This window comes from Anopheles gambiae, chromosome 3 (assembly GCF_943734735.2).
Source record: "Anopheles gambiae chromosome 3, idAnoGambNW_F1_1, whole genome shotgun sequence".
Classification (NCBI taxonomy): Eukaryota; Metazoa; Arthropoda; class Insecta; order Diptera; family Culicidae; genus Anopheles; species Anopheles gambiae.
The window spans coordinates 75224435-75249021 of NC_064602.1; the positions used below are offsets into that span (position 1 = coordinate 75224435).

Below are 24587 nucleotides of genomic sequence, written 5' to 3' on the forward strand. Positions count from 1 at the left end.
TCTAATCTACTGGCTTTTATGGAGTGAAACAAACCAGCACAAAATCGAATCGGACAAAACATGATGAACTTCACCCGAGTCCGAGTACGAGGTTCGAGTTGCAAATGCAATAAAATAATATCACACAATCGAGGCCAGCCAGCCAGCCAGCAGTGCCGTACTCGCATACAAAGCCCACACACAAAGCCGCATTGGTTCGCTTTGCTGTCCTCCTGCCGAAGCTGGCCACAAAAACCGCAGAAACCGCACCACCGTAGCGCAGCGGAGCGGTTTTCTAGAGACAGTGGTTTTGCTTGGTTTCAATTTCCATCGCCGGCTGGTCGAAGATTAATGCAAAAGTTGTTTGCGGAGCGAAAGTAATCAACCTGCAAGAAAATGAATTTGAAGAGACAGTGTCGACCGACCGGCGCTCCGAGTCCGAGTCCGACCGCTACCCGCTACCTGACTACTAAATTTAATTAAAACGTAAGCCAGTTTGCCCTCCTCCCCTTGCCTAAACATACCCGCAGACACATAGACACACACACACATGACACACGATCAAAGGGGTGAGACGGTGGTGTACCTGTGGTTTCGCAAATCCCAATGTGTGTGTGCGTGTGTGTGATTGTGGTGGCGGGAAGCAACGGTATGAAACCCATTTGCAGATGGGTTTGTGAATCTATTGATTCATGGGACGTGCAGGTGGATGGGTGCGTATGTGTGTGTGTGTGGGTAAAAGGGTATCAGAAGAAGAAACAAACATCGATCCCAATCCTAGTCCTGGCTGGGGCACGGACTGAGCGGCATGTGGGCAACGAAGCGCTACGAATCAATATTTGCAATTGGCGATGAAAATTGCTTGATTTGTGTGCGAAGCGTTGATTGATAAGTGACGTATTGTTTTAAGCTGGTTGCGAGCAAGCATTGGGTTTTGCAAGGAGGGTGAATTATTTATGCTCTGTATTACTAAGTAAAGAGTGATTGCTTGCTAAACCTTCAACATAATTCAAAGTGATTGTTTTCCCTACAGTAACGGTTGTGGGTGGAGCTTTTCTTTGATGAATCAAATGTCCAGTGTCTGTTTTCTTACGGTTCATACGAGTGAGCTTTGCGATTTGCTTTCCTGCTATTCAATGAAAGAGGTAGCAATTTCATTGTAGAGGATCAAGATATTGATACAAACGTGGCCGGATGCATCGTTTGTATCCTTGAAGCGTTATTGCAGTTTGTGAAGATCATTGACATGTTGGGAGGAAGTACATCGTTTTGAAGCATGAAATACAGTCATCTTCTAGTCCACCTGGTCACCTTGCTGTTCAAACGTATTTGATGTTTCTAACAGCTACTGATATATATGAATTTACAACGTCTGTTTTTCTACTGACTGCTCTATCTGCAATCAGACAGATACAGTCAGCATTATCTAATCTGCAAGATGGGAAAACTGCTGGAATAATAGAGTGTTCATGTTATAGACGATGAAAAGTACTTAAAAACTTAAAGGCGTTGAAAGATTTTGTATTCAAAACATACGTTGTAAACGAACATTTGACAGTTATTCTGTCTGTCAACTTGACTGCCGATGGGAAACATCATAAAAACAGATTGTGGGAATAAGAGATTTGCAGCTTTGAAAATTTTATAAAGATTAGAGGAGGATAAATGTACTGAAAAAAGGGGAAATGTCATAAAATGTTAATTTTTATATTTGAATAGTGGATTCAGTATGAGAGAGATTACGGTTTCGAAAAAGTTCCCTGAAAACTTCTGAAATGAAACGACTCTAATCCAATCGGCTGGCAGATTTCAGGGAGTTGATTGCATATAATTAACATAATGGGGAATTTTGATGAGCTTGGGTACTGATATCGTACTTTCGTGAAGTAAATGACTACATAGCCAAGACTTCCGATATCAGCTTCAGAATTTCATTTAATCAGTCATTATTATACACTTATCTCTTCTATAAATATCTTACTCGTTTCAAACTGTTTTAAATCCGATATTTATAGGCCTGCTCATCAACTCTCTGTCAACGGAACTTATCAATGCTGGCAGCGAAAGACCTAAGCCTCCCATTCGGACTAGAGATTCAATCCAGTGACAGGCGGAATCGATTGCTATTCGAACGAGGGTAATGTGTGCTCTCTCTCTCTCCCCCTCCATTTATCATTCCCCCCCCCCCCATGTGTATGTGCTGCGAGGCAAAATCGATGTCCATACTCACCAACGACATGCAGATGTACTCGGGCGCTGATTTTCGGTTCCGTCGACACCTGACACTCGTAAATGCCAGCGTCACGGGCCTGCACGTATTTGATCTGCAGCGTCCATACGCCGCTGCTCTCCACGTAGAATGATTGAAAGCGCTCGTCGGCTATAAATGTCATCCTGCACGGGCCCAGGAACCGTTCGGCGCGGGGAAGGTGTATATATGTATAGTGTGTTCGGCGGGGTGTTTTGTTTGATTTGCCGATATATCCCGGATGGGATTCAGGCGACAGGCGACAAAGCCCCCCGACCCAGTCCATGTGGTCCATGTTGTCGAGCGTCGTTTCAGGTTCAGGATGAGTCAGCAGGTGCAGCGTATCCCCCCCACGGGATGGTTGTGGTGGTCGTTTGTGCAAACAGGTGTCGGTTCGGTTGGATGTCCACCATCGGGGGGTTGGGTTGAATGTAAAGTATCGTCAGCCAGGCGGACGGACACATATTGTGCACGGCAGTGAAATGAAATGAAATGTAAAAATCATCGACAGAATTAATATGCTGAAAGCACACACACGCTGGTGCACTGGCACACCGAGAGCAAGAGCGCTTGCTTGTCCGGTAAGCCGGGTGGAAGAAATCAATAGCACCATCGCTCGACGAAATACGACGATAGAAAAAGATGGTAGTGTGACAAACTGTTTCCCTTCCCTTTCTGTTTCTTTGCTGCTCTCTCCGTTCAATTAAAATTGAATTTCATTGCACAACTTGATAGCGACTCTGGTTTGCTGGGTCGGGCTGCCATAGAAATGGTTTTCATATGGTCTCCGCCCGTCCGGTATGGCTTACAACGATTGACAGAAGAAATTCCCGTCGAACAAGACTGTCCTCACAAGACGTGCCAGTATAATGATGATCATTCCAATTCCGAAAGGCATTCATACGGCAACGGTAGGCGATAAAGCGATAGAAAAAGGGAACATGGAGCGTACTGCACAGCTGGTCGTACACACGTGTGCTTTAGATTGATCCAATTCTAATTGCTTGGATAAACAAAACGCCTCCGGGTGCCTCATAGCTGGACTTCTTATTTAGCTGGCGTCAAACATATACATCAAACCAATATATCTATATCAAGGATTTAATAATCCCTAGATCAATAGCAAGAGAATTTTATTTAATTTCAGCAATGCAAACACAAGACTTTTCTTTATTATAATTCAAAGAGGAATCCTATCAATGATCCTTAGGTAAAAATCCTTCCAAATAATTCACATTTGAGTAGGAAAATTTCATGTCCAAAGTTCATGAATTTCGAGCAGCAATCGATCTGATTGATTTTATTTATTTCGATTGAGCGATACACAAACAACTGTACCGCATGGGCACTTGCATCAAACGAAACAAGCGAATAAAGCAAATATTTTCTTTGCCTCACTATTTACCGAATCGATTGCTCATCCCTTGCAGAAGCAACTAACACCAGAAACACAAAACCATACCTTCATTAATAGGCTATTGAACTTAGTGCTCGCACACAAAAATAGCCTCCACTGCAGCCTTCGCTTTAAAAGCACAGCGAGCGGTTCCAATCGAACCGAACGCTTTAATCGCACCTCCGACAGCGAGGACGCACGGGCCGTCGAGCCGTTGGGGGACAATTTCAAAGGATAATTTACCCCCCTCCTTCCCGCTACCCGACGGTGACACAGACAATTACCGTGCTTCACCGACTGCACAGTGAAAGAACCACCCGGGCCCGGGTGGTATGCTTTGGAGCAGTTGTCGTTAGAGCTGATGTAAGATAATTTCGTTAATGCGTTCATACAACAAGTCGCTAATAATGTGCACTTGAATGCGAGCGTCACAGAAAGGCCCCTGTCGCACCCAGGGGTGGGGGGTTTGCGGAACGGAGAAGGTACGACGCCTGGTGCGGGCAAAAACAGGTAATTGTCCTTTCCACTCGGGTGTGCTCGGTGCGTGGTGCTGGTGGTGGGCTCTTAATGAGCACCCGGCACGACTTTATCCCCAGCCCGTTGGAGGTACCCGGGCCCCGGTACCGATCCCTCCCACCGCAGAGGAAGGGGTTGGCGAGTGGGAGAAAGGGGGGGGGGAAGTATTTTCCACGCCTTTTGATGTGGGCCCGGCGAAGCGTCAGCAAACCACGGAGACACACGGAGACGGTGCGGTGTCTGTTTGCCCGACGGCTTTGCCGCGGCAAAGTGTGCAAACAGTCCTGTCAATAATCTCTCGCTGGGCGCTTTTCGCAGCGGCCGCCGCGGTGCAATCACCCATTCAAATTGTGCGCACAGTTCCCGGACCGGCATGCAATCTCGTTCCGCGACGAAATTCGGAATGCTATTTCCGGGCAGACAGCATTCTTTTGGGGGTGAGTTAATGCCGGGGAGACAACGGCAGCGCACGAAACGTGTGCAAATCGAATTTCGGGCAACGGTTGGCAACGCTGGCCAGTAGGCGTAAACGTTCGTCGCCGACTGCCGTGCCAGCAGCATCATCCCGCACCGCTTGCCAGGCTAATTATAAACGCATCAATCAAACCGGGAGGGGTGCCAGGGGGGAGTTTTGCTCACCTGTCCACTGTGAGAATGTGATCATCTCTCACTCGTACCCACGAAACAGATTTGTTCCCTAGCTGTTTCACCTGTGAAGTAAATGGGAAGATAGAAAGAGAGAGATAGAGGTTTCTGTTGGGGCATGTAAAAAGACAATCACAGGCAGGAAGGATAAATGATGTGTGTGCTACAGGAAAAAAAACCTTTTAATAAAAGAAGGAAAAATGTACACGGCTCGTGACAAAACGAGGGGAGTAAAACTGAATCATGAGAACGAGTCCCAGTGTCCCTGGAAACGGGGTCACACCCAGCTACCCAGCTTACCTTGCACGGCAGATATGCATGTGTTCCGATTTGTGTAGTTACATTGCTAACGCCGCTCCCGTCTAGGTATGGTCCAGCGAAAAATGTTGCACCAGAGTTCAACTTACTTAAGGCTAAGGATGTACTGATATCGCCCGTTACATAATCTGCAATGGAAAGCGTTCAAAGGAAAACGGTGCATGTGAGAGAGAGAGAGATACAAAAAAGAGAAGAGACACACGTACGAACAAGAGGATGCAAACGGAAAAAGCCTAAAAACTTCACGTCAGCGTTACGTTGTTTCAGTGCCATGTAACACGCGCTACCAAGCAGCGCCCTGCCGGTGGCACATCATAATAAATTTTCTACAACTTTTCTTTTCCTTGTCCCTTTCTTCCTCATTCGTTGTATCACATTCTACTCCCCATCCTCTTTATTTCTGTTCTATTTTCGGGTTTGCCAGATTTTGTTGTTTTTTGCTAGTTTGAAATTAGTTCGTAGCGCCTGACGCTGTCCCCCAGTTTTTTCCGCCCCGTTTGACACCGGCCCATTTTGGAAGCAGGAGGGAGGAGCGGTTTAGGTTCATAAAAAAGTCGTAAAAAAGTCGTCATATCGGCGGCACATGGAAGCTTTGGAAGGCGCACTGGTTTGGACCGAATGGGCTCGGGAGGAAGTAAATGAGCCACATAATTAAATACAGTTTTGTTCGGCCGGGTGCGGGTGTGGTGACCCTTTTTAACATGCGGTGGACAGGAGAGTGCCGGTAGAATCAGGATTAGATACTCAGGAAATGATCTTGGATCGCTACTGGACGGACGCGAACATTTGATGAAGTTGTTTTCCAAAGTAGTTTTGGTGTCCTCGGGTTTATGGCGTACGGTCGTGTGAGTGTGTGTATCAAAGCCCCCTGACGTAAACATTACGATAAAACAGATCATGAAATGGCCGCCCATTCCATCATGTGTGTGACTGCATGTGTGTTTTGGAGGGGATTTATTTGTTTGGTTTGGTGCCACCGAGCCGATTAGCTTCGAGCTTCGATTGGAAGGTAATGATTGCGGGCTTGTTTTTGGGGATGATGGGTGTGCCGTCATGGGGTGAGCTTTGGGCTGGATGTAAAATAGAGGGTCGGAGTTAATTAGGAGAGAAGTAAGAGGGAGACTATCAAGCCGAGCAGGCAGGCAAAGCTTACTGATGGCTTGTTTTGCTCCCGGACTACAAAGAGATTGTCAAAGAGTGTGGGAAAGTATTTATGGACGAAATCAAGGAATTGGTAGTATGCAACGGTACGATATCGCGTAGAGTCAGTTGAATGAAACATTAGTGATGTCTGATAATTGCCAGTAGGTCATAAAATTGCAAGTGACAGAGTAGTAATACTTATTAATACTGAAGTGATTACTACTGATGTAGCTAACGAAAATATTATAACATTGGGGCCCTTCACGATCGTGGTCAGATTTTTGTATGGAGTTTGACAGTTGGAGGCTGAAATCATGTAAACACTCCATACAAAACCACACAAAAAACTTGCCTGCAATGTTCAGTCTAGATTATTCTAGCCTCAAAGCTAGAATTAAATTCGAGTACCTGCTCGAAAAATTGCAAAACAAGGTGATGTTTACATTTATCCCAAGGTGCATTAAAGAGTTCTGGTGATGGAATCCAGAATCAAATTGTATGTAGTCCAGGTGGGTCGAGAAAAATCAGCCTTCTAAATTCATACACCTTGGGATAAGCCCACCCGTATATTATACCCACTTAGCTGGCTGCTCAAAAACTGCTATACAATGCAAACAGTTGACAGGCTGAAATTTCAGCCTACGAACTTAAAACGGAAAGAACACCATTGTTGGAAGCATTTTCAACATACTGTATCTTGTTTTTTAAAGAAAAGTATTCGTATTAGTTTGCCTTCCTGGTGATAAGCATGGATGTTACGTTTTTCTGATTAACTTTACTTTAATTTGTTTGAATTTGATTACACAATTTTTATGACAAAATTGATGATCTTGAAGCATTTTCCCACACAAATTAAACGAAACATCTAGGGAACGAGTCAAGTCCTCTCTTATGCGTATGAAAAATGAAATTCATTAATAAGGTAGAAAACAAAAATAATGAAAAAAGAGTTTCAAGTTGTAACTTCATCAGTAATATGCAATGAAATATAAAAAACAATAAAAATGCTTTAACAAATTATTCGACTTAGTAATTTTGTAAGGCACTCAACATACATTACTTATTTTATGTGTTTCTTTTTCTTTAAAGATTAAAACGCTCATTTGTTTCACTGGATTTATATTTCCATTAATTCTATTATCTATTTTCATAAATTCTTCTTTATTTTATTTGAAATTTTACCTTTCGAAGTGTACCGTGTACGGGCAATAGACATTAAATAACGTCCATTAACTTTCTCGCTATCACCATTTGCATCAGGTGTACTTATCAGGTTCATTAATTCCGCACTAAAACCATCCAAACGGAAGGATTACCACTAATCTAAGGGGCCTTGTTTTTATCGCTTGACCTTTCGGTGCAACACAGGCAGTTAAAGGACAAGTTACTACAACACACAGAAAAAGCATCCCGTAAACTATTACATCTCGCTTCGTGCGTAGGATGATGTCCATCCATGAACCCGAATCGAATCCGCTCGCATAATGGAGCGTCCTCCCACTCTCACGTAATCCCAGGGTGGGCCACACTATCAATAGAGCGACATCGTCAAATGGACTATATCTCGACGCCATGATCTTGATTTAATCGATAGTCAACAAGTAACCGGATGCCCTGCGTTGCGCTTCCCTGGGCCGGCCTGCTTGCTCTTCCGCCCTATTCGGGCGATTGTTTCGATGTCCCCCTCTTATCCTTATGTCCATTCTTTCCGTACCATCGGGCAGACGCATTTAGCTAGCATCAGCTAATCCTTCGACCCAGCACAGTACATCGGCACGGCATTCGGTTTATTATCCACTCCGCTTTCCTTGCTTTACTCAAGCTCACAACCTACCCCTACCCTCCCGCCATCTTCGTTCAATGACGGCCGAGGCGAACGTCACACATGACCGGTTGCTGACGTTCTCCCGTTTGTACGTCGCCTGTGTCTGCTTTTATTCATTATCCGTTTCGCTCCTGATCCAAGGGCTGCATTCTTCTCCATCCAACTCCTCCACCTCGCTTCAGGCTGCTCAACCATCTCCTGTGCTCCTTTACCTCCCAGGGTGCCCAAGTTCTCTAACAATAGCCTACAAAACCGCAGCCGCAAGAGTTACCATCAAATTAATTAGATTATCTACCCACAACTCTCCTCCGCTTCGGGCCGTCCGCGGGTACCACCGAGGCTCAGAAATTTCGTGGCCACCTTATACTTTGCGAGGCTGACCCGAGAATTTCGGACCGGCAGGCTCGCGGTGCACCGGGGTCAGTAGTGCTGTTTGCTTGGCCACGCTTTTACCATTTCCAGTTCGATGGTTTCCCGTGCGGTTGGACGTGTAGCTAATCGAATTGAATTACACCGGCAAGCGGTAAATGCATCCCCCACCGCCCTGTTCTCCCACAGCAACCGAGGAAGAAAGGTAAGGTGCACTATTGCTTTTGTCCACACACTAACACACACGGTCGAAAGCTCCGTGCCGTGATCAGTCGGGCGAAAATGAACACAAACGCGTGCGCGCGCGCTTGTAGCGCACGTTGCGGTCAGTGGGTAAAAAGGGACGGGGCAAAGAAGCCTGGGGGGGCAAACCAACTTCCACGCTTCTAGCGACGGCCGGAACACATATTTACATTCATTTGCATTATTTGCCAACAAAAGGGTCACTCTCATTTATACGTATGATTAGCATTATGGGGATGCCTCCGCCGTCGTCGTCATTGCCGCCACCGTGCTGATGTTGCCAGTTTTGTGTGTGGCACTGTGCCCGGGCCTGGGCCGGTCTCTGCATGACGCTGCTGCCCAAACCACACAAGCGCTGAAAGAAACGTGGCTGACTACACATCCGGACGGATGGAATCAGCAGCAGCAGCAGCAGGAGCAGATCGCCCTCCGGAAATGTTTGATTAGCTGCTGCAGTGCCAGATAATTGAAGTAGGGCGAGTCTTTAAACCAAAACCGCTCTAGGCGATGAAATTCGGGCACACATGTGACGTCAAACCCTGGTGGCCGGGTTTTGTGCTGCAAGCTATATGTATGCTGATAACGTTCGCCAAGATAGGTGGGTTTTAAGTTAGTTATAGGGACACCATCAGGGTTTTTGTGTGGTCAACTCGCTGGTGCTACAGTGTGCTCCTTCGATACAGTAGTTTCAATCAATTTTCAAGCGTTTGGAAAGGGGAGCTTAGTATGTCATTGTGGTTATATAGTTGAGCTTTATGGAATTAAGTATTTACGTAAATTCGCCGTAGTTTATTGTATCAATTTGTGGAATCACATGCAATTTCTATGAATTTGACTGGTTTTGGGAAGTTTCACGATTCCGTCTAGTTTGCTGTACTGTTGGGTTTCATGAGTCTTTCGTTGTGATTCATTTAAATTAATCTTCAGTGATGAGCGATTCGAATTTCGAATCGACTCTTCAAAGATTCATTAATCTATAAAGATTTATGCATTTCGAAAAATTAATTAAACTCGAAAGATTTATGAAACTTCAACCATCTATTCTATTCATTATTTCATTAAAATTCATATATCTCCAGGGATTCATGAATTTTTGGGGATGTATGAATATTGAATATAGCGGGTATTGTATTTACGTGATCCCACCTAACATTGGGGAGTCATAAATCTTTGGAGATTCATGAATCTATGGAGAGTCATAAATCGTTGAAGATTCATGAATCTTTGCAACTGAGATTCAGATTCATTGAATAATTTCTAAGGTTCATTTAGATTCATGAATCTGAATCAAATTTACAACTAGTCATACTAGTTTTTTGTACCAGTTCAAAATCAAAGTCCAAAAAGTCCAAAGAAATTTAAACAAAAGCTGAACTTATGCTCACGTGAAAATGGTTAGTTCATTCCAAATATAACATTTCTACAATTGTTTTGTTGCAACAGTAAAAAAAATTGGTAGTAAAATGCTATGGATACGTGATAAAAACATTTAAGCGATATTAATCGTCAAGTACGTTACCAACGAAGATTTAATCAATTTAAGATACATGGCAGTTTATCTACAACTGTCAATGCCACAATATTGTGGAGCGAACAAAAACTATCAATTTAGGTGTGAAAAATCTTACTCAACTGACAACTATTTTAAATACCCAAGAAAAACGCAGGAAACTACAACACCAAATGATAGCTGGAGATAAGGTTCGATCGCGTGCCCTGCTAAATGACAGACTAACTGCTTACCTTGGCACCATTCTGGCTCTTCTATGCTTGGACAGCAAAAAGTGAAATATAAGCTACGCTGTTTATCTATACACAAACCCATCATCATTATTTGTACAAAAATACGAATAAAACACACACATGACGTCTCTATTTTGAGCATTGCTTGTTTTTTTCTGTTCCGATAATAACACAAATCAGGCAGTTACTGTGAAAAATATCCCAAAATACACTCCTCCCTTACTAGCCGCTCAGTAGCAGTAACGAAATCAGCTATTGATTTATTTATCGCTGTGAATGAGCGCGAAAATCGCCCTTCACAGCACGGCGGCTTTCTCACTGCTTTGCCACAGTGACAAACTGCAGTTAAAAGAATAAACACATATAACGCTCCTCAAGGTTGGGGAAATCACTCCCCGAACCGGGCCCCAAACTCATCCCTTTTACGGGCGTATTGATTTAACTCTCTTGTAAGAAGTTTCCCCTTTCCGAAGTGGAGCATGTTACAAAAGACACTTCCGGCTAGTGTTGGGCTGTACTAGTTACGAGCCGGAGAAGGGGATGTTCGTTACAGTATTCCGGGACTTCCCAGTCGATGGCTACATGAGAACTGTAACTGTCGCTGGAGCCTTACCCCGTCCCCGTCTTTTGCAGCGCATAATTTATGACTTTTGGCCCGCCGTGCCGTGCCGAAGATGTAAACTGATGAGCTGTTATTATCGTAGATAGCGCACGAGCCAAACAGGGGATGGGGAGGTTGGCAATGGGTAGCACCGAGAGCGGAATGTCCCATTCCTGCATAAACGGTGCCTCCGGTGGGTCTGGTACGGAAAGGGCCACCCGGCACGCATGCTCACATAAATCAAAAGTTTGATCACAGCCATGCCAAGGCCTTGGACGGTGCTAGGCTCGATGACTTTTGCTACACCCGCTGGTACACTGGGCACGGCTAGCTCACGCACGGGCGTGCCCCTTTTAGGTGCGCACCAAAAAGCCGCTGCTGGAGTTGGTATTTACAAATGAATTTGATTCCCACACACAGTGACGCGCATCGATGGAAAAATATTTCTCCCACAGCCCTGATGGAACGAGGTAAGCACACGCTCGGCAATTATTACAACAGTTTGAAATACTTTTCCCAGAGTCCCAGCCAAGGGGCTCATTGAAGGCATGGAATGCGGAAACAGGTTCGCTTAATTAATGTTGGAATGTTGCTGTTAGGAGCACAATTTTACCTTTAATCGAACAAAATTCCTCATAAAATTAAGTTCTTTTCTCGTCCTGAGTGTGGGTGCGCATTAGTTATTACGTTTTGCAGAAATAGTTTCCGACCGAATGCATCTCGTTCCAGGGTTTAATTAAAATGATTTTTCAAAGTTAGAATCGAGTCCTTTAGAATTCTCGGGCATCACAGGGTTCATGATTGTTTCATGTTTAAGGTGATTAAACATACGAGACCTATCGAATTAATGAACTAATATTTAAAATCCTGCCAAGATGGTTTCGTTTAAAATCATGAAACGTTGTTTAAATTGAAACAAAGAATGTAACGCTGCAGATTACGATCAAAAGTGGGAGCGTCTGCTAGCTACTGAAATGTAATGAAATGTAATGAACACCTCGTCCAGTTTCTACGAATTGTAATGAATTATGAAACAAAGGCCTTTTAAATTAAGCCACACTTCTAGTAGAGCACCACACAAAGCAAGCGGCAATTGCCGTAAGGCCACAGTGCTCCGAGCTCAACTCGTTTAACTTCAGCTTCCGTTGTCTAAAATATCAATTACTTTCGGTGAGCTTCGGTGACCCATAAAAAGCACCTCCCTAAGCACACTAGCCCTACATGCATCTGCACTCAAACGGGTTCGACGAAAAAGAGAGCGTAAGAGAGAGAGAGAGAGAGAGAGAGAGAGAGAGAGAGAGAGAGAGAGAGAGAGAGAAAACAGTTTCAATACTTACCAGTACAAATGAAGAGCACAATGAATATTAAATTAGAATGGCACATTTTGTTGCGTTCCTTCAGAGTGGACATCTTCCGTGCGGCCTTCGTGCTACGGTGCGCTGTACCGGCGTGTCACAATTCATAGAAGACTGAACCTGTGTGTTAGGAGGAGAAGAAGCAGCAACATGGAATAAATATTACTCACTGGGTTTTAATCCAGCCCTTGAGGGGGGACATCTAAACGAGGGAAAAGGAGGCGAAAGGGAAATGGAATAAAACTTTGCGAAATGCAGCCCGGGACATTCTTTCATTCTCAGGAAAAGAGCAGTCAGAACCAGTAAAAAAAAAAACCATACAAAACTTCTGAGGTCCTCCCATAAGGGACAGTCGATTGTTCAGCGTGCGAATGGGACCGAGTTCCTTTGTTGTGGTAGTGGTGGTGGTGATGGTAGTACGTTCATCATGGCACAGCATTTACAGGCAGACAGGCTTACACTAACCAACCCAAGCGGCCGAATCGGACTGCAACCCGATTACACAGTTGGCCGATTTCCAAATCACCAAAAGGACGACTCCCTCCAGCGCTCGAAATCCAATCCAATTTTCTGCAGCTTCTGCAGCAGGGCCGGAAAGCGTTGGAAGGGGGAGCTCCAAAACTCACTTCAAGTGGTACAGGGGCGAATAATTTTCTGCAGCAGAAGAAAGGAAAAAAACCAGAACGAACGAAGAAAAAGCTCATTCTCGGAACCACACACACACACGCGCGCCTCGAGTCCAAATGTTTTATGCAGTTGTGCTGGAGCCACGAAACACGATCATGCCGAAGCTTCGGAACAGATGCTCACGATTAAATCTTATGACAGACCTGCCCTGGCCGCACTTGCACCTTTCAGTCCCGCGGGTCCCTCTCGTCGGTGACAAAGCTTTCCCAGGGTTATGCCTACGTGGGCTGTTGGCTTTTTTTTTTTTGGGGGGTGGGATTTAGAACTGTTCTTCGACACAGACGCCACGCCAACACCGACTGCTTGTGTAAGTGATAATAGACAATAGGTGTTATCTAACCACAGCCATCCTCGGGTGCAATCTGTGGCACGATAAACTCCCGGGCGGCAGTCCCGGGCTGGCTCTACATTGTGGGGAACCATTTCCAGAAGGTTGTTTGATTATATTAGAGGAAAGAAAGCAAAGAAGTGAGCAACCTGCTCTGCCTCTAGACACACACAAAGAGACTCAAAGCTACCGGTAGTTACGGGAACTGTTTCTGGGCAACGCTCGCCTGCTATGGTTCCGGTTATTTAGACATTCCACCAACAGGGTGGCGGTCACCAGCGTTTCCAGCCCGCTGCATCAAGTCCATTGTGATTACAGAAGGAGAGACAGAGAGAGAGAGAGAGAGAGAGAGATAGAGAGAGAGAGCGGAGGAGTTGGAATTTAGGCGGCGGGAGAGGAAAATAAAGCCACCAAAATGTTCTAAAACTCACCAAAAGTGCAACCGAGCGATGATCGACGTCGCTCCTATTACGACAACAAACACGACAGCTCTCCATCTGACTTCTTCTCCCTAAAGCAGACTAACGAAACGCCAAAAAATGCCTCCCGAAGACAGCTGCTGCTCCTACTCTCGAATGTGGAGGGAACGGAAAATTACAGCACCGGGGACGCCGGTCTCGTTCCTTCCACCGTCACGCTTCAACGAGCGTTCGCGAAATTCGCGTCACAGCGCTCGCGTCCAGCGTTTCTGCCTCTATCGAAAGCTTATCATCTCGGTGGGTGGTTTGCCGTACCGGCCTACTTTGTTTGTGACTTCTTTTGTGTTTGCTTAGACGCAAATTTGCTTGCGCCCAGGCAAAAATGCTCCAAGAAGGTGGAGTTTTCTTTTGCTTCGTTTGTGACGTGAAAAACAGCAAAAAAAAGAACGTTTGCCCACAACGGAATTCACAGCGGAACCACCACCATGTGAGGTGGATATTTTCTTATAATGATTTCATATTATTTTCCTCCTTCTCTTTCTATCACTCTCTCTCTCTCTATCTCTCATTTATACAGCAACATTACTGCCATAACCATTGAAAAACGGCGCTGCTGCTTTCAAGTTCCTTCTGCGGTGCAGGAAAATGGCTCGCTTTAGCTAAATTACAGCGCCGGCAGTTTCCGATCCCGCTGCTGCTGCTGCTGCTACCGCTGCTCATTAACGATATAGCCTCAACCTTCTTTACACGACGGACAATCGTTTGATAGCTGCAAATGGGCGGCCACCGGCGCCATTGCTTGCGAGCCCGGGTCCCGCTCAAATTAAAATTCAATTTCGGCACACTTTATGTCACCTAATTGCTTCGGCGACACTTTGTTCTTCTTTTCGATGGGCCCATGTTTCCTTTGCCAGGGTCTCAAAATTTCCACCACAAGGCAGGGGAGAAAATCAATAATGTTGCTCGGCCCCTGCCTACCCGGCGGATGATGGCGCCGTTGTGCAGTTATTTCTGCTTCTTTTCTTTTCTGCCGTTTTCCACCGAATTGGTCACCGATAAAAGATCAAATTTCAAGCAACCTATTACACAATAGATTGATTCACATCATCATCATATTTTTGGGGCCCACGATAGAGCGCATTAACCTTTTTGGCTCATCGGGGAAATGAACACACACACAGACACACACACGGGTGGATAAACTTCATCAGCTATTCAACTCGATCCATCGTTTCTGCTCGTTACTGGGGGTCTGGTCAGCATCGAGCCGAAAATTGCCGGCTCTTTTGCTTGAAACCGTAGCTCCGCAACCGAGTTAGACAGGCCGGAAAGTGTAAGAGAAATGGAACAGCCTAAGAACATCCGCCCAGCAGCAGGCCCAGTGACTCCAACCGCTGTATCGTTGGGTAAGTGTATGCGATAATACCGAACCGGGGCAAACGGGCAAACACGGGACGAGTTGATTATGCAAAAGTGAAAATTGTCTGTGCGACTCATGCGCTTCACTCTATCAGACACACGAAAATACAACGCAAAGCGGAGTGGTAAACGAAGAAAAGGAAGAAAGGTAAAGCATACCGGCACACAGGGGCTGAAATTTTCCAACCGGCCACCGGCCCCGGCTCGACCGATCAGAGACGACGAATCAGAATTGGTCAGCCAGAAAAACCAATTTTCCGCCCTCACAACTTTGTGTACCGGAGTTGTCTTTTTTTCTCTCTCTCTTTTTTATACCACTCCTTGTTCTTCTCGTCATTCCAGTTTTCCTTTAGTCTGTGTGCCTGTGGCTGTCGGATAAAAATTCATATAAGTTCATTAGTTGTCCTTTTGATACGGGATGGGAGCGAGTACCAGGCTCGGTGAGGCGCTGGCGTCTGTGCCTGTGGACACGGCACCAGCAGCACTACTAGACCTCAAACTTTGCTCTCTCCACGACCCGACTCGAGCTACCCCTGGGCATGATGTTCCCTATTCCGGATTGGCCGGGTGCCCTCCTCCAACCAGTTTAATCCTGCATCCGGTTGAGGGATCCGATTTTGCCCACAGAGAAAACTAAATTCTCGCTCACTGCGTCTGTGTGTTTATTTTGGACTTTTCGGTAAACTCTATCGAATTAGGAAATTTTGTTTGACCCAACTTCCTACCCTGCAGGTGCGGAGGAGACGGTGGACGCCACCATTTTCCCACCCGCAGGGTCCTGATCCCCCCTTCCTGACTCGATCTACACGAAAACGATCTCGAGTTTGACCTTTTTGGCAATGCCCGAAGCCTCGAACGTAAACGGGAAGCAACGCAAACTCAAACACAGGCAGCGCAAAACGGTGGCGGTTCAGCAGCCCCTCCTACCGGGGTGGTGATGCAGACGCGTGGTTTGATGGAAAGCGCTGGGTTCGTGGAAAAACTTTAACTTTTTCACCCTCATTTGTCATTTTTCCTCCGGGCGGCGCTGCGTGCGAATCCGTCTTCGGCGCAAACCATCGTTAAACGTAATCAATGGGTACTCTGCCTTGCTGTGTGTGTGAGTTTGGAAAATGGGGAGAAAGAGGGGTTGACGTACAAGAGGCTCGCAGGAAAAGACGAAGCCTCCCGGACGACTGTGGTTGGAAAAACTTGATGACCGTATTTTCTTACAAAACGTTCCCTCTTTTTTTGGGTTTGTTTCTTTGTGCAAAATTGCTCATGTTTCCAGCGGCGAAAAACAACAACAGCAAAAAGGAAAAAGGCAGCCACTGTGTGGAATAGGTTCCGCTGTGTGTGTGTGTGTGTGTGTGTGTGTGTGTGTGTGTGTGTGTGTGTGAGCATGCTTTTATTTTGTACAAAAATGTGTTCGCTTCTACCCACTTTACGCGAACGGCTATGCTTGTAAGTCTACCTTCATCCGGGGGTGCGCGTACTCGTTTGTATGATTTTTGTTCTCCTGCCTGGCTGAGAACGCTCTCTTCTTTTTCTCTCTTTCCAGTGTTTTTTTTTCTGTCCTAGGTTGATTCTCTTTCCTAAAGTAATTTTGCACAATTTATGAGCGAAAGCAATTTTGAAAACTTTTGCCACCCATAAATTATAATCAAATGAAAAGCGCTTTCGCGTCGTGCGAGCGACCAAAGGAAAGCGACCGCCAACCGAACAGAAAGCAGCGGCAGCAGCAACAAAAAAAAACTGGACCCAAAACCCGGAGGCCGGATTATAATGGTTTGGTCATGATTTGCCCGGGTGGTCCCGCTCTTGCTGGTCGCCTTTTCGCTCACACTCACACATGCTGTGCTTTCGCACGGTTCGCTTTAAGTGTAACAAATTTTGAGGACACACAAGACAGCAAGAGGGGGAAGGGGGATTGGGTGGGCAAAGAAGCCAGCAATTTCGTTTAGGAGAAAAAACTAGAAGTTATATCTGAATCACGACCTCCAAACGGGCAACAAAAAAAAACAAAAATCACAACCTCCTCCCTTCAACCAATGGACGCAAGGTGAGTTGCGTCGCTACGTGAGGTAGTGAATGTGTGATTGAGCTTTTTTCTCATGGCTCATGGCTTGTTTGGATGCGCCGTCGCTGGATGCTTTTGTTCCAGGAAAAAGCTCTTCTGCAGCTCATGCGGTTGGAGCTGCTCTGGGACGTCATTCGGCAACGCCACACTATCACGAATGACTTGGATAGGGTTTTCGGTGAATCGAATTGCTTCTTCGTCACATAAACCCCGGTACAAAGTGTGGTTGCCCGCAACGAGCAAGAGCAAAACAAATGGGAAACCAGCAGAGCAAAGGAATGCATACGCTAGCACCGCTAGTTCCAAGGATACTCCTTGAAATAGTAGTCGGCCCTGACTGACTGACTGACTGGTTGACTGTGGCGCAAACTTCAAGCTCAAAAGGCGTTTCGTTTCAAGGCGACGAGCGGTGAACAACTAACGCTCCCCCCAAAAAAAAAGGAAATGAAAAATAGCAATATTTATTCAAAAGTTTCCAACACCTGCCACCTGCAGCCCTTTCTCCGTTTTTCCTGTGTGGTTGCTCTGCATTCATTTCACCGCATCGCTACCGGGGACCCGTTTCATGAATGTAAAAAAGCAAGCGTTTGCTCTTCGCTTCAGCGAAGGGAAGAAAAAACCAGACCCAAAACCCAACTTCAAACTCAACGGAGGATTCCCCCGTACCGCGTGGACAAGCATTTCGCATTTTTGGTACCAGTAAAGCCTGACTGTTTTATTGTTCCACCAACTTAGTTCGTGTGTGTGTCTGTATGTGTGTGTGTGTCGTTGTGTTTAAATGCTCATGTTCATCCATTGCGCCCGGTGACTAAACGGTGCCGAGAATATAAATATTCATTTTTTAAAGGCATAGCAGCTCTTTGGGTGCGCAAAACAAAGGGAAGAAAGAAAAGCAGCGCACTCCGTCCCCAAAGGTGTTGACCCAAGGTGCGAGGGTTTCGCTTTGTAAGCGCAGGCTGACTTGGGGAGGTGGTTGGAAGGGTTTGCGCGGTAAACGCGGATGGTTAAACGTTGTAAAATTGTCAACTTTATATTCCGGCGACCAACGTTAGGCCACTGACGGGTGAAATAAAAAAAAACCCTTTTTTCGAGAATGCTGTGTCTCTGTGCCTTTGTGTGTGTGTATATCTCTCTCTCCCTCTGTGATAACGAGAATGGATACTATCGTCTTTGGGGAACGATGGAATCATAATGAGCAGTTTGCAGTTTGGTGTGAGGGAAAGCGAAAGGTCTCCCTGGTGGGAGATGTTTCCCGCATCCCCCTGGAGCTGGAGGTGAAAATTGATGTCCAAAAACTACGCCCAACCTGTCCCCTAACTACGGATTTGGTGGTGGAAATTGGTTGGAATAAATTTTCACTTTGAAAAACAAAACAAAAAAACGTACGCCATGAGTAAAGCTTTCGCCCGACAGCAATGTGATGGTGGGCGATTTTGATTTTATTCGCCGCTTGTTCCAACCGCCCACACACACACTGTCCCGCCTGGCTGACGGGGTAGGATTAATGCTCCCACCACACACCAGAGTACAGACAGGTGGAACAAGCAAACCTCGTTCGGTTTAGTATTTTATTTTCCCATTTCTCAACGCCCCACAAACCTCGTACCCAAACGCTCCGTTTAATGTGGCATTAAGCGGGCTGGCTACTTAATACCTAGCTGCGTCCCATTCCAGCACGCCAGCGCAAACGCGTTTTGTAATTTGAAATAAATTGAAAACAAACCGCAGGTAATCGTCGCGATCATCGCGCGGGCGTCCCCCTTTGGATTGGGGCAAAAAGCACAGCGCTAAAAAGCTTTCCCCGTGCGTTTGGGCGCAGAAATTAAACTCTAAAATAATTATGTTTCTCGTAGAATTTAGCGTAGGAAGTAAAAAAAAACAACCCACAAAAAGGCGTAGAGTGTTGAGATGAGATTTCAAACAAAAATAAAAACAAAAAAGTAAACAGGAAGGGGTGGAGGAAAATCTACATCAACATAAAGGAAAAGTTTGCTGTCGGGCGGGACAGTTGACTTGATTTCCTTTCATGTTAAATTCATTAGAAACTTTCGTAAGCTTCGCCGCTCTTACTCAAACAAGAAACAGCAACACGAGAAAAAAAGCAACAAATCCCCTCGAACAAAAAAGGAGGAAAAGAATGGGGAAAGAGTGCAGGCATAAGCACACATTACCGGACACAGTAGGAGTACAGGATGCCGAGGATAATGGCGGAAGGGCGGGGGGGACCTGCTCATCTTAAACTCATTTCCAAATTGAACTCTTAATATTTTACTCACCTTGTTTGGTTGTTGTTGGTTGTGTTTGTGTGTGTATGTGTGTCTTGTTGCTTCACTTTCTACCTTTTGCTTTAGTGATTCTGCTTCTTGGAAATTCACTTGTTTTTGCTGCTGCAGAGTTACTGGAACATTCAGTACGCGTTTCGTTCCGGTTCGTACTAACAGTCAGTTTTTTTACATCGTTTGAACTTGTTGTTAATGTTTTTTCTTTTCTATATTAAACTTCTCTCCCTCTCTTTCTGTTTCAACACTTTACAGCCTTTCTTCCTTCCTCTTCTTACCCAAATGCTGCAGTGTGTTTGCAGGCTCCTTTTTTTTGCTAACACCCAAAATTCGATGATCTCGTCCACACAATTTTTGTAAACTTTTTCCAACCAACCACGCCCAAGCAACGCGCGACGGCTCAGAACTGTCCCGGGGAAGGGTGTGTGTGTGTGTGTGGGGGGGACTCGTCCCTTGATCCGGAGCTTACTTGGGCGTTGTTTTTTGTTTTCTATGCTGGGTGGGGTTTGCTTTTTTACAAGCTTACAAGAAACCAATTTCTTGTGCGTAACACGTTCACTCGTAGGGCTATTCTGAACTGGAAAGCGTTTTCATTGAAGAAGGATTTAATTTTCACCGCTTCCCTGTTTGCTGTCCCCCTATTCTGACACACGTGCCTGCGAGGGTATTAACACTTATTAGTCTTGCAGGGTCTTTCTCTCTCTCTCTCTCTCTCTCTCTCTCTCTCGTTCGAGCGAATCTACCCAAATCCGTCCGTTTAGTCTAACAAAATATTGCGTAGGTGCTTTGATTTTTGCTTCACCTTGCCTCGCTGGATGGATAAGATCTAGATGCTTCTTCGAATATGTGTATGTGTGTGTGTGTCTAGCTGCCCACACATCAAACAAGCAGCAGTCAAAAAATTGGTTGCTCACACCCCGGGGGCCGAAGCTTCAACAAGTAGTCGACAACAAGCTACTCAACGTGTTTTCTTGAAGCGCTTTAACGAATATTCCTTTTTTGGCTAGATATAGGACCGTTGCGTTTGCTGCACTACGAACTCTATACAATAATATTTATAGTACTTGGATTAGTAGAAGCTACTATGTATGTATATATATGTACGCTGCTGCTGGCTATATGTACTTATAAACAGGGAAAACCTGAAATGAAAGGAAGCAAAAGAAAAAAGTTTACCATTAGTTGGACACGCTGTAGCTGTGTTTAATCATGCTTGGAATCTTACGTGCAGCAAAAGGTGTGAGCAATAAAGCGCAATAAATCATGAAACTTATCTCGAATTACATCGTTTGCCATCTCACTGACCTTCACCTAACCGAACCGTAAGTGGACGGGGTGAGAGAAGAAAGAAAAGGGAGCAAAAAAGAAAACTCCCCGTGAACCTAAAAAAAGAAAAATGTCCTTCTCCCCCTGCGGCGACATTATGAGCATGTATGAAGCACTAGAAAATCCACCAGAATAGTATATTAACTGACTGGGCAGCAGCAACAACATCAACAGCAGCATCAAACACTATAAATAGCAGTGTCATCCGACTGTCACGTACCGGGCCCGGACATTGGATCTCATCGGTGCACACCCTTTAACCTTTCGATAACCGGTGAGAGGGGGGAGTTGTGTGCCATTTGTACCCGAGGAAATGAAGCCATCACTTGCAGTGCAAAAGCTCTCCTTGCTCGGCCTCCCCGAGGGAGGGCGTAAAGGTGATTGAAAAATGAATTTCACACAGAAGCGGTTCACACCTGAAACCGGTGTATCCGGTGCACCGGAAGAACAAATACGTCAAAACCGTACGCCTGCACCATCAGCATCGTCATCTTCTTCTTCGAACCGTGTCTGCCTTTGTGAGTTTTGTTTTTGGTGCCGTTTTGGGGCACGATCGATTTCGAAAACGAGGGCCCGGAAATTGCGACACTCGGGTGTAAACGAGCGCCCTCCGGGTGTGTTTGCGAAGGTGCGAGATTGAGTGCGGGTTTGGACCGCAACAGACACGAACCAAAAAAGATACTTTACCCTTAACCGATATCCCAGTGAGAGAAGAGAGAGAGGGAAAAAAATAATGGTACAAGATATCGTCCAGGGGCCAAACCCTACGGCCATGAAATGGTCCGAATTGAGGATCCATTTGCATCTGCCAACCAACGAACCAGAAGCAGCGGATGACGGAGGAAAAACCAAACGCGGGCCATTCCTCGACAGCAACAAAAAAACCAACCCTTCAATGGGCCGGAACAGGTCCCGGTTTTTGGGTGAAGTTTTTCCGAGAAACAATTCTTACGGCAAGAGTTCTGGCGCGCTATCTTGCCCGCCCGACTTTTGCCGACCACGCGGAACGATGCCTTTTGGAGCAATTTATTAACCCACCTTAAGCCCTGTCATTTTTTGTCACCCTTCATCCGATTCTCGGTATCGGCTGCTGTGGTGCGTTGCGTTTCCTGCCCTCCTGCCGACCCGGCATCATGACAATTGCCCGGGGAGTGGGATATTTGAGCTATTTTAAGAGGGGCCTCTCGGCCCGATGGTAGAAAACAAATGACGGTACTCGGCGTAATCCGAGTTTAATCGGAATGTTGTTAACTAACTGCTTTCCACTTTGATGCTTCGAGCTTTTTTTCCCTCCCACGCTCCTCCTTATTGGACACAAGCAACGAACAGCCTTCTACTCCGGTGCCGGACGGATTGAGTTCGCTCAATTTATATTTATTGTCTTTGCCCGTGTCCACTCGGGCCCTTCGTTGAAGCTTAGACACTACTTAGAGAGTAACCCGATGGAGGCCAACAAAAACAGTCGGATGGAAGGGTTTTTTGGGATGGCCCTGCGGCGTTGCTAGCTAATGTTTGATGTGCTCAGAAAAACCACACCAATCAGCAGCAAAAAGTCATGCTCGGTGATGCGACGATCGACTCAGACGAGTATCAAGTTGTTTTCCAGAAACAGCAAAGAAACCTGGGGGATGCTTCAGCTCAGAAGTTTTGCGATTTGTAGTTTTATGCTCCAGAATGAAGTCACACACAAACACATACACTTTACTCTTGTTAGCAACTCCATGTGAAGTGCAGGCAACTTTCTAGCGCAATCTTTACATCCTCACAAACAACCAACCGAGGGGAAAGGCAAATACAAGCCTTCGGTAGCATGCGCTACCGCTTCGGTATGTTGCACCGGAAAGCCCCTTGAATGCCCATTCGCATCGACTGAAGAGAACTTTCCCCATGCCAATGCTGGGTGTGGGTTTGGGTTAGAGCACTCGAACACAAAGGCGGAAAGAGTACGTTCAGTTTACGATAAATACTTCCCGCAACACAAAGGCACGCCGCCGTTCTGCTCCGAGATGGATAGATCTTGGGCATGTCCCGCATGTCCCAAGACGGTCGCACTTGTAATGATGAGAGTTTTCGGGAGGGAGAAGGACGCGGTGCACCACAAACGCTCCGAAAGCTGCACTTGTCTCTGGTGGCACGCTGCAGTATGCTTTCGAGTATGCTTTCCCGTTTGCCAGTGCCGACAAACTTATTAAAAGTTATGCCAGGAAGGCGCTTGTCGAGCGTTGCGTGGAAGATGATGAGGATGATTGTCGTGACGGAGCAGAGCAGTAGCTGCTGTCCGGGATCCGGGCTTATCGGGATAGGACAGATAGCGTGAGGTTTGAGAGTTTGGAGTTGGCTGCGTATGTGTTTTAAAAGATTAAAAGAGGAAAGTTCTTTGCCGGAAAAGAAAGACAAATACTGCACAGGAGCATTGCAAATAGGCATCACATGCAGCATGCAAAGATAAGCAGTGAGCTTGGGAACATTTGAGAATGGGAAAGCGTGGGCTTTGCGCAGGAAACTCATTATTAATTTAACAAACGATTATGATTATGTGCATTTGCTTCGGAGTCGTTCGCTGGAGGATCTAGCAAGTCGCCAATTAATTGCAATTCGAGCACACTGTAGCACAAACTCATTCCCTCAACACAGTAACAATCTTGTTTTGCTGACAAAGATATTGTTTCTTTGTCCTGTAGTTCACTTTTTTGATCATCTTGCTCCACGCTTAACAGGATGTGTTTATGGTACGCTCTCATCGCCAAACACCATTAAAAAAAGAGGAGGACGCTGTCAGCAACAGCACAACTTGCATGGTGGCCATTTCACCAACAACCGCCCAAGTAACATTACAATTGAATCAAAACTTTCTACACAACACACCGAAAAAAGCAGTAACCTCCGAACATGACACTTTCAATAAAAATAATAAAAAAAGCTCTCCCGAAACACATCAATGTTTGGCAAACAGCAATAAACGCGCGGCGAATGTTGTTGGCTCCCGCTTGCACTCGCGCAATACTTCCCCTCCTTGCTTTGCTGCCCCCCCCCCCAACAAATGGTGCCCGAAAGTGGCGACGAAAGTACCATCAAACTCACGACAGAACATGCCGTTGGACGTTGCTGAACTTCCGACGCGGGCGCGGGCCAACAAACATTTCCGGCCACAATTCCCGTTAATGTAATGGTCATGTCATGAACTCTCCGAAATGACTTCCCAAGCAAAGTGGATTGTAAAAGGAGACGGTGGAGGAGCGGAAATAGGATGAGCTGTGTGTGTGTGTTAAGCCTTGTTGTGTGTTGTGTGACAGGGCGCTCATGTCCAGTTGGAGTTGGATCATAAATATCTTCAACTATAATTATGTGCCTGGGACCAGCGGGGGGAGAGAGTGTGTGTCATCTCTGTGTGCCAAGCTGCCAGGCGAATGCACCCCAAAGCTGTCTTTAGGTGTGTCCGAAAGGGAGTAAAAGCTCGTCGTTGTCGACATCTGTGTGGGGACGACGCTAACGGACGACCGTCTCGCGCGTCTGACACAGCGTCGTGGTCGGGGGAAGTTTAGTGCCACACGAGTAATTAAGCCCGCTTAGTAAGGAGTCCGTCAACCTCAATCGCTCACAATACCCTTCCCACAACATGTGTGTGTGTGTGGGTGTGTGTTTGTGTGTATCCGGACGGACGCCTTCACAAATGTGTCAGCAGCTCGTAC

The 24587-nt window shown here is 46.0% G+C and overlaps 1 protein-coding gene across 2 annotated transcripts in view; it reads right to left on the reverse strand.

Annotated features, from left to right (window-relative positions):
• The window catches only part of LOC1270797 (zwei Ig domain protein zig-8), a 49559-nt gene that overhangs the window by 15269 nt on the left and 9703 nt on the right, over positions 1–24587 (reverse strand). Inside the window, exons 2-6 of one of the 2 annotated variants that reach the window (XM_061656364.1) lie at positions 19570–20714; positions 12364–12501; positions 5085–5230; positions 4779–4849; positions 2210–2373 (exon numbers count right to left, since the gene is read on the reverse strand). In XM_061656364.1, the coding sequence (XP_061512348.1) occupies positions 2210–2373; positions 4779–4849; positions 5085–5230; positions 12364–12436 (454 nt within the window). In that variant the 5' untranslated portion in view covers positions 12437–12501; positions 19570–20714. The remainder of the gene's footprint in view (positions 1–2209; positions 2374–4778; positions 4850–5084; positions 5231–12363; positions 12502–19569; positions 20715–24587) is intronic. The other variant, XM_061656365.1, reaches the window with a different exon arrangement.